The sequence below is a fragment of the Lotus japonicus genome, chromosome 5, assembly GCF_012489685.1.
Source record: "Lotus japonicus ecotype B-129 chromosome 5, LjGifu_v1.2".
Taxonomy (NCBI): Eukaryota; Viridiplantae; Streptophyta; class Magnoliopsida; order Fabales; family Fabaceae; genus Lotus; species Lotus japonicus.
The window spans coordinates 43,179,111-43,189,633 of NC_080045.1; the positions used below are offsets into that span (position 1 = coordinate 43,179,111).

General features: G+C 32.1%; 1 protein-coding gene across 2 annotated transcripts; it reads right to left on the reverse strand.

The window, feature by feature from the left end:
* Positions 1-8,170: 8,170 nt before the first annotated feature.
* LOC130720992 (FCS-Like Zinc finger 8-like) lies at positions 8,171-9,966 on the reverse strand. 2 transcript variants are annotated; one of them, XM_057571717.1, is made up of 3 exons: positions 9,855-9,966; positions 8,763-9,579; positions 8,171-8,501 (listed from the first exon to the last, which is right to left on the reverse strand). In XM_057571717.1, exons 2-3 carry the CDS (start codon positions 9,548-9,550, stop codon positions 8,432-8,434), a joined length of 858 nt encoding a protein of 285 aa, XP_057427700.1. In that variant the 5' UTR covers positions 9,551-9,579; positions 9,855-9,966; the 3' UTR covers positions 8,171-8,431. The 2 variants fall into 2 exon arrangements, with proteins under 2 accessions (XP_057427700.1, XP_057427699.1); XM_057571716.1 differs by having other exon boundaries at positions 9,716-9,927.
* Positions 9,967-10,523: the final 557 nt, after the last annotated feature.

The following is a 10,523-nucleotide window of genomic DNA, read 5'->3' on the forward strand; positions in this document are numbered from 1 at the left end:
TCTGTTGATCCAGGTGAGAAAGCTTACTAAGGCAACCTCTGCTTTTGTCTATCTCCCAATATAAGAAGCATGTTGCTTTGCTCTTATAGTAGTACTAATGGGCGTACTTTAGAACAAATTTCTAGCGAAGGTCTTGACAGTTTGGAACTGAAAGGTTTGGTTCATTAATAATATCTAGTAGTTTCATCATGCTATTCTGCTTTTGAGCTTGTTGTACTTACCGGAGCATTTCTGCGATAAAAAATTCAGAATAGTAAAGCAGTCGTAGTATGCTCCCTTTACTTGCTCTAGTGCTCAAGTGATAGCTGAGTGCATACTGTTTGCATCTGAATTATATATAAAAGACTCTTAAAAACAACTACTTAATTCTCCATTACAAAGAATATACATTACATCAGAACCTAATTATTATTTGTCAGTGACATAAGTGTCGAAAATAATAGTACTAATAATGGAAATTTCGAATGGTGTGGATAAGGATTAAAAGTCCAATCTCATAAGAAAGAAAAATCCCCATTTACATCAAAATCTCTCTCAAATTTCTCTACCTCACTATCACCACCGCTTTTCTTATAAATTATCCACAAACACACTCACAAGTTCCACACAGTACCTAACATCATATGAAAATTTTGTTTTCACTGCAACCAGAGTTTGTTCTTTGGCATAAAAAAGCACTTCATAAAGTAAGAAGGTATCACATTTTAAATTTAAATCATTAAAATATTTATTTCTAATTAAAAAATCAAATGAAACTTGCTTCCAAATCAGCAGCAATCCTAGGTGCTATTCCTGATTGTTGTCCAACTTTAACATGAATTAATATGAACTCATGCTAATTCAAATGAAACTTGCTTCCAAATCAGCAGCTTCCAGCCGTATCTGCATTCTAAGTAACAGAAAATCAAGAACTCATGAAGTGAGATTGATAGACATGTTAGAGTAGGATAGACTAAAGACCACCAAACATAATAGCAATATGTGCAACATCAATCTAGCTATGATAGTGCAAAGATAGCAATCAAATTTGCAGACATATATGAAAGCCAAAGAATGAATTGAAGCCACTTTTTGGCTATGGCCTTCTAGTGGTTTCCATAACCAATCAGATCTATTTGTAAGGGGAAACTAATCACATGCTACTAAAGAAGATGAATGGAAGAAAACCCCTCTAGAAATTTTAGACCCATTATATTTGTTGAATGGCTAAAACAACTCTTTGCTTTATGTAGCACTGTTGTTGAAAGTACAATAACCAAATCAAAAACATATGCTGATACTAAATCGTAATGTGATAATTACACACTCATGCAAGCAAGACTTCCAACCATAGTAGAACAATGATTAATTATAAAATCTAATATTGCCTTCGAAAAGTGACTTTTAATATATGTAATGATGATAGATAGATGTAGAATTGATGAACTAAGTCAGTAAAACTATATATGCATCACAGTAGTGCAACACCAAACACACATCTCTATCTCTTATCTGGTGAATATATACATATGCATCACAGTAGTGCAACACCAAACACACATCTCTATCTCTTATCTGGTGAATATATACATATAATGGACTGAGAAAAACCTCCATGAGTACTGGTCTCACATGTTTCGTGGCTTACTTGAAATGAGAGCAAGATAAGATCTTGAGTCATCAATCATGTTTCATTGTCAGCTAGCTGAGAATCAGAGAGTGTAGTCAGAGGTATGCACCTCATTGCCGTTCTGTACCTACGGATAAATTCATGTCAAATGTTTCCAGGGCAGCCAAGGAAATCAATTTATTGTTAGAACATTGGTTTAGGCGTTTAGCATATTAGAAAGGATAGCACCAGTTTTAAAAGTCTAACCTCAATAGTATAGCTTGAGCGAACAAAGATAAGCAGTAAAATATCATCCATGATATGTAGTTCTGTAGTTGTAACGGCAAGCACCAACAAAAATAATTAATTTCCTCGGTGCAAGAAGCAAGCAAAAAGAAAAAATTACCAAATAAAAAAGTTGCAAGGAAAAAAATCTACAACTTCTCCTTTCTCTCCCCTCAATTCTTTCACTCCCTCAATCCACTTCACTGACAATGATTAGGTTAATCAAAACATACACAGATCAATGTTTCACCTCCTATAACATAGGACACAAATTTTAGATGCAAAATAAGAAAAACGAATAAAATAGAATCACATACAAAGGAGAATCAGAAAACATAAAAAACAAGTCAAAATATTACAAAATTCCATATAGAATATAAAATGCACTCACCATCCATGGCTTCCAAAGAATCTCTTTTGGTGGAATATCTATAAAAAAAACCTAAAGAAAAGAATTTGAAATTAGCATGGCAAGTGATGAACGAAATTGACCTTGAAGTCAAACATGAGTGAATGAAAGTTAAAGGTAAAGTAAAATAAAATTGAAAAAAACCATAACATATTATGCAAGTAAAGGAAGAAAATACTTTGAAACCTCCATCTGCAACCTTCCCAATCAATCCAAGGCAGCAAATCGGAGGGATGCGATTGCAAGTAGATGGCAAAGTGGTTCCGTGGAGAGATGAGACGATTTTGTGGGGGTGGTTCCGTTCAGTGGAGAGATGGGATGAGAATTGACTGGAGGAGATGAATTTCATGGAGGAGATGGTGGAGGTAGGCAGGGTTTTAAGAGGGTTTTTGCTGATGAGATGTATTATTGATTTATATCACAGATTTTATATTAAGATAAAACCATGAAATAAACAACATAAATCCTAATCAAATCTAAAATTTAAAAATGTACTAAATAAATATAGATAAAAACTATCAAAATCTAGCAAATCACAATAAAAACTCATAAAATCCGGAATTAATTAAAAATCCGAAAATTCAATAAAAATACCATAAAAATTAATTAATACACTAAAAATAAATAATAATATAAATTAAGATAAAATCCAGAAATAAACAACATAAATCCTAATCAAATCTAAAATTTAAAAAAGTACTAAATAAATATAGATAAAAACTATCAAAATCTAGCAAATCACAATAAAAACTCATAAAATCCAGAATTAATTAAAAATCTGAAAATTCAATAAAAATTAATTAATACTCTAAAAATAAATCAAAAATAAATTAAGATAAAATCAAGAAATAAAAAACCTAAATCCTAATCAAATCTAAAATTTAAAAATTTATTTATTTTATTAAGGAGAAACTAGTGTTTTTTACCCGCGCGTTGCACGGGGAATACATCTATTATATTTGATAGGTCAATTAATACCTTGATCATTAAAAATATAATAAACAACTGATGAAATAGAAGAGTATGAAATGATGAGCAAAGTGGACAAAAAGTCTTAAATTAAAACCCTTGTTGCATAGATTGAACTTCGTACAAATGAATTACTAATAAAAAAATTGGTTAACCAAATCTCAAATTATGGAAAACATATTAGGGGATGTGGTTTAATGATGACTAATAAACAATAGCTGATTTAATCTACAATGAAAAAAAGAGAAAAGATTCTTTATGTACGTGATTATGCAAGTTCATTTTTTACACAATAAAATAAACTAAGTTTGACCCATATCAACATGAAGTCGTTTCACATTCTTCATGAGCCTAAAGACAATAACACAAATTATAGATATGAAGAATCACCAATAAAGCATTCAGAACACATTTTAATCTCAGAAAAAAAAGAATGTACCGCGAAATTTGTTATTGTATTTGATACATTAATTAATACTTAATGAAGGTACTTTCTTGTTAAAATATATTTCTTCCCGTAGGAGAATTTAACTCCTATAATAATTTGTACAAAAAAATTAAAGTGGACTACATTATTATGTAGTAAAAAATTAACAACAAACTATATTATATTATGTTTTTCTTGTAACAAAAAAAATTCCGATGAAATCTTATTAACATTTATTTTTATGTAGAAGTATTTTCATGTAAAATATTTTTCCTATATATAAAAGCTTTTAGGCTCTTTCTAATACATTTAGATCCAGTTTCTCCTTACTCTCAGGATGCCTGAAAGTCTTTTCTCAAGTCTATCTGGTGGGTAATATCGATGAAGATGATGACACCCACCATACCTTGCTTGCTTCAAGGTCGATCTCTTGTACCCTCCTCCTGCCGAAGACTTTAAGAGTAAACCTTGTCATTCCAACTTTCATCGATCGAGTTTCAGTTGCTTTTTCTGTTGATCCAGGTGAGAAAGCTTACTAAGGTAGCCTCTGCTTTTGTCTATCTCCCAATATAAGAAGCATGTTGCTTTGCTCTTATAATAGTACTAATGGGCGTACTTTAGAACAAATTTCTAGCGAAGGTCTTGACAGTTTGGAACTGAAAGGTTTGGTTCATTAATAATATCTAGTAGTTTCATCATGCTATTCTGCTTTTGAGCTTGTTGTACTTACCGGAGCATTTCTGCGATAAAAAATTCAGAATAGTAAAGCAGTTGTAGTATCCTCCCTTTACTTGCTCTAGTGCTCAAGTGATAGCTGAATGCATACTGTTTGCATCTGAATTATATATAAAAGACTCTTAAAAACAACTACTTAATTCTCCATTACAAAGGATATACATTACATCAGAACCTAATTATTATTTGTCAGTGACATAAGTGTCGAAAATAATAGTAATGGAAATTTCGAATGGTGTGGATAAGGGTTAAAAGTCCAATCTCATAAGAAAGAAAAATCTCCATTTACATCAAAATCTCTCTCAGATTTCTCTACCTCACTATCACCACCGTTTTTCTTATAAATTATCCAGAAACACACTCACAAATTCCACACAGTACCTAACATCATATGCAAATTTTGTTTTCACTGCAACCAGAGTCTGTTCTCGTGCATAAAAAAGCACTTCATAAAGTAAGAAGGTATCACATTTTGAATTTAAATCATTAAAATATTTATTTCTAATTAAAAAATCAAATGAAACTTGCTTCCAAATCAGCAGCAATCCTAGGTGCTATTCCTGATTGTTGTCCAACTTTAACATGAATTAATATGAACTCATGCTAATTCAAATGAAACTTGCTTCCAAATCAGCAGCTTCCAGCCGTATCTGCATTCTAAGTAACAGAAAATCAAGAACTCATGAAGTGAGATTGATAGACATGTTAGAGTAGGATAGACTAAAGACCACCAAACATAATAGCAATATGTGCAACATCAATCTAGCTTTGATAGTGCAAAGATAGCAATCAAATTTGCAGACATATATGAAAGCCAAAGAATGAATTGAAGCCACTTTTTGGCTATGGCCTTCTAGTGGTTTCCATAACCAATCAGATCTATTTGTAAGGGGAAACTAATCACATGCTACTAAAGAAGATGAATGGAAGAAAACCCCTCTAGAAATTTTAGACCCATTATATTTGTTGAACGGCTAAAACAACTCTTTGCTTTATGTAGCACTGTTGTTGAAAGTACAATAACCAAATCAAAAACATATGCTGATACTAAATCGTAATGTGATAATTACACACTCATGCAAGCAAGACTTCCAATCACACTAAAGTTTGATTAATTGAACCATAGTAGAACAATGATTAATTATAAAATCTAATATTGCCTTTGAAAAGTGACTTTTAATATATGTAATGATGATAGATAGATGTAGAATTGATGAACTAAGTCAGTAAAACTATATATGCATCACAGTAGTGCAACACCAAACACACATCTCTATCTCTTATCTGGTGAATATATACATATGCATCACAGTAGTGCAACACCAAGCACACATCTCTATCTCTTATCTGGTGAATATATACATATAATGGACTGAGAAAAACCTCCATGAGTACTGGTCTCACATGTTTCGTGGCTTACTTGAAATGAGAGCAGGATAAGATCTTGAGTCATCAATCATGTTTCATCTTCAGCTAGCTGAGAATCAGAGAGTGTAGTCAGAAAGAGGTATGCACCTCATTGTCGTTCTGTACCTACGGATAAATTCATGTCAAATGTTTCCAGGGAAGCCAAGGAAATCAATTTATTGTTAGAACATTGGTTTAGGCGTTTAGCATATTAGAAAGGATAGCACCAGTTTTAAAAGTCTATCCTCAATAGTATAGCTTGAGCGAACAAAGATAAGCAGTAAAATCTCATCCATGATATGTAGTTTTGTAGTTGTAACGACAAGCACAAACAATAATAATTAATTTCCTCGGTGCAAGAAGCAGGCAAAAAGAAAAAAATAACCAAATAAAAAAGTTGCAAGGAAAAAAATCTACAACTTCTCCTTTCTCTCCCCTCAATTTTTTCACTCCCTCAATCCACTTCACTGACAATGATTAGGTTAATCAAAACATACACAGATCAAATAATTAATACTCTAAAAAATAATAATAATATAAATTAAGATAAAATACAGAAATAAACAACATAAATCCTAATCAAATCTGAAATTTAAAAATGTACTGAATAAAAATAGATAAAAACTATCAAAATCTAGCAAATCACAATAAAAACTCATAAAATCCGGAATTAATTAAAAATCCGAAAATTCAATAAAAATACCATAAAAATTAATTAATACTCTAAAAATAAATCAAAAATAAATTAAGATAAAATCAAGAAATAAAAAACCTAAATCCTAATCAAATCTAAAATTTAAAAATGTATTTTTTTATTAAGGAGAAATAAGGTAAGGAAAAATCAGGGCACATGTGGCAAATGGGGCCAAGGAGAAAGAGCTTACATGTAAAATATTAGGTGAGAATTAATCTGGGAGCGACACGTCACTAACTTGGCATGTGAGAGCGACACGTCATGCTAGAAGTTGTTCTTTTCTAATATATATTGATAAGGTAAGGAAAAATCAGGGCACATGTGGCAAGTGAGGTCAAGGAGAAAGAGCTTACATGTAAAATATTAGGTGATAATTAATCTGGGAGCGACACGTCACTAACTTGGCCTGTGAGAGCGACACGTAATGCTAGAAGTTGTTCTTTTATAATATATATATATTGATTGATTCGGGTTTTAGAGAAGTTCATTGAAAAAATCAAAATTTGATTTTCTACTCTTTTATTACAATACTCATTACTTATATATGCATAATAAAAGTAAATTTTAAAATTTTGGGTTGCTGATTACTTCCGGTTGTAACAAAAAAAAAAGACTACCATAATATTCCGATCACCTAAGCTCAATCCATGGCTATGAATTTTAAGTTGAGAATGGGGGAAAATGGGGAGGGAACAATGGTGGTGTGAGCAATAATTTATTATCCATGTTAGAGACATACAAGGTTCCAATCATGAACAATGGGATTACAAACATAATCCCCACATTGCAAAAATAGACCCGCAAACCTGCATATATTCAAGATCTCTTTCCTCATCGAACTTGGAATTTGGCTTATGAGTGGTAAACTCAAGAAAACAAATTCTTCATAAATAACAAATTCTTCATTTTCTCAATAAACGAATATTTTTTTTCTGATAGGCTCAATAAACGAATAATAGTTAGTCAGTTAGTGTTATTCAAAGAGACCTTCCTATTTAATTTTCCTCCCATCATTGAAGCAAGTCAATAACCCCAAAACCAAATAACACCAAATACCAAGTAGTGAGAATAAGTCCCCAACTTGCATAAATTTATTTGGAGCATATAAGAAGAGGGCTTATACTCCACAGAGGACGTGATAGTTGGGCTAATATTATGATGGAGTGTTGGGATGAGGATAAGAATTTTGGTTATTTAAGTAATCTGAATGGCTTTCAACTCCAGGTTTGAAATTTTGGGATTCGCCCTGTTAATTAATACGTATGGAAGTGTCTAATCTAAGCCTAATATTCAATTATATGGATGATGAAGTAATAGTTAAGGAAAATGACCCATAACAAATGCATATTTCTCTGTCAATGTCAGTTTTGAAGTATTACAAATCGTTTGCTTTGGACAAAAAGAAGCCTATTATAATGGTTTGCTGGATTTTTTATCAATCCATGGGCGTGAACAGTACATAATATATTAATCATTGAAAACATATAAGAGGGAATCTTCTTGAGAGAAAAAAAATAAAAATTTGGTCCCCATTCACAATAATTTACAATAGTACGCATCATAGTCGATCATCATCAACAACTGAGATAAGAAGATTAAAAAGAGTACTATTTTTCAGTCATATCATCATTATCTACTTCAGCCGAAAACAAAGGGTGAAAACCAGACGCAATCTGAATTACTCTCATTTCTTGAAAATAACTCTACACCCTCTTATCTCTATTTTCAGGGGAGAAGGGGAAAAGGACAAAAACAAAACTAAAAATAGTTGTAAATTTGAAAAAGAATAAGCTGGTCACAATGAACTATATTATCTAGAATTCCTAACCAAGATTGAAAATAGTGACAAGCTGGGTTATCCTCATCAATTTGCAAGAGATTGGAGTGAAAAATGGTCATTTAGCATCTATCAGATTCTTAATTTTCTGCTCCATCTAACACCATCTCTTGGTGGCGACATTCTTGGCTGCAGAAGGCTTTTTCTCCCCTGCAAAACAAAACCCAGGTCAAGCTTCTTAAGTGGCTTAAAAACTAGTTAAATAAAACCAAAAACAAATTAGAGAATCACATTAAATAAAAAACAGCTTGAATGTTAAAGAATTTCATGTATGTAGAACTGAGTTCACAGTTAAATCTTTAAAATTGAAGTTATTTAAATCTGAATAAGTGTATTCTCTTATATAATGACTCTCTTAGCCATATCAATGATCAATGTGGGACTTTTCATAAAGGTCAAATGAACTAATACCTGTAAATAAAGATGTCTTTTGTCTGTTCAAGATGCTTCTTGCAAGTATAACAAAAGTTAAGGAAATGCACTGAAGCAGCAGAGTGCTGGTTATTGGGCAGAGAGAAGTAGCTTTCCACAACACAATTATCAAATATATGAGTTGTTCTTGGATTAACTCCATGTGAAATCACACATGTGTACTCTTCAGAGAGCTCCATCTCGCTCAATCTCATAACACCAGTAGCAGCAGGAACAGCTTGTAGAGAATCAGAATCCTTTCTATAAGTTCCTAAATTCTCAGAATCCTTCGCTTTGGCCCCAAAATCAGCATTAGCACATGTTTTAGACTCAAAAGGGGAATTTGGAAGCAGGGAAGGAATTTTGATCTTAAACTTAGTTCCAAACAGGACTTTCCCTTTGTTTGGCTTATGAGGATCAGAATGAATAGCGTCATAATCATCATCATCATCTTTGAGTTCACCCACAAGAGCAAGGCCAATTCCTTTTGAATCAACCTTGTCCCATGAGTATGTGTTTTTGGAGTGCACTCTTTGGGAGGTAATAGCTGGTGATATGGGACTCCCATGTGGGGATAATAATGCTCTGGTGTCAAGAATTGATGTGGGGCTTCTCAAAGCCTCAGCTCCTCCTGAGAGACACTTCATGGTGAAATCTCTCAATTTTTGTGATCCAAATAGAGATGGGGTAGTCCTAACATAGTTTTTGTTTGGAGATTGTTGAGAAGAGGTGTGATCACCCATCAAACTTGGCTTTGTGACTGGTCTTGATCTGTTTCTGAGCATCATAAGTACCTCTTTCTCTCCCCACTGCTAAGCTGAAAATGATGCAAAAACACAAAACAATGTGCTGAAGTGAGAAATCTGCTTACCAGAATTGCTAGAGTAATGTTAGAAAGAGGACAAATCTGATGATGCAGGCTACAATTTCCAATGAAAAAAAAAGAATCTTACACTCCAAATTCAAGGTCCTTTCAGGACTCTAAGGAAAAAGAATCCTCAACTTCTCTTTCAGGTTTATTTTTTAGCTTTGATTCTGAAACTTTATAGGGAGCAAAAGAAAAAGCTTCATGGAATCTGGAGAGAGGTGTACCTGATTGAATATGTGGCTTTCAAAGGAAGAAAAAGCAAGAGATGTTGTGTACATGAAAATCAAACGATAATAAGACTTCAAAGTTTTGCATTCATTAAATAGTTTTCAATTGATTTTTAATTCAATTGTATTTTTCTGCATTTAAAAGCCCAACTGTGACATTAAATAGACTGACTTTCTTATTTTTTTCTTTCTATTTTGTCTTTTCTAATTATTTATTGTGGCTGATCCAAGGTATTTTGTCCTCACTCTGGCTGCCTTAAAATAAGGAAACGGAAGAAAAGGAGCTCTTATAGATAATTAAATTGAAAACCAATAATATTTTATCCACACAAAAAGAGGGAACCATCAAGCGCATAGATCAACTGACACAAAATTATTCTAGCTTTAAATTTCTATGGGTCCAATTGCGTTAAATACTTGGTATGAGGATAGGATGAAAAAACCGGTGGAAATCAATATCAATACATGAGAGTAAAATTGACTTGAAATACACATTAATATCAATATTAATTAGCTATTAATAAAATTTAATATTTTTAATCATATTAATTACCAATTACTGATTGTAAATAATTTCAGTTTCTCATATTTAAAAAAAATATATTTTAAATTATAATTATTAATGACATCTTAAGACAAAAATTGAAAAATTAAATGATAATAATA

Coding starts and splice junctions, on each gene's coding strand:
- LOC130720992 (XM_057571717.1), bottom strand. CDS start 9,550: ATGATGCTCAGAAACAGATCAAGACCAGTCACAAAGCCAAGTTTGATG. Junction 8,502..8,762: donor AAAGACATCTTTATTTACAG/GTATTAGTTCAT, acceptor TTTGTTTTGCAG/GGGAGAAAAAGCCTTCTGCA.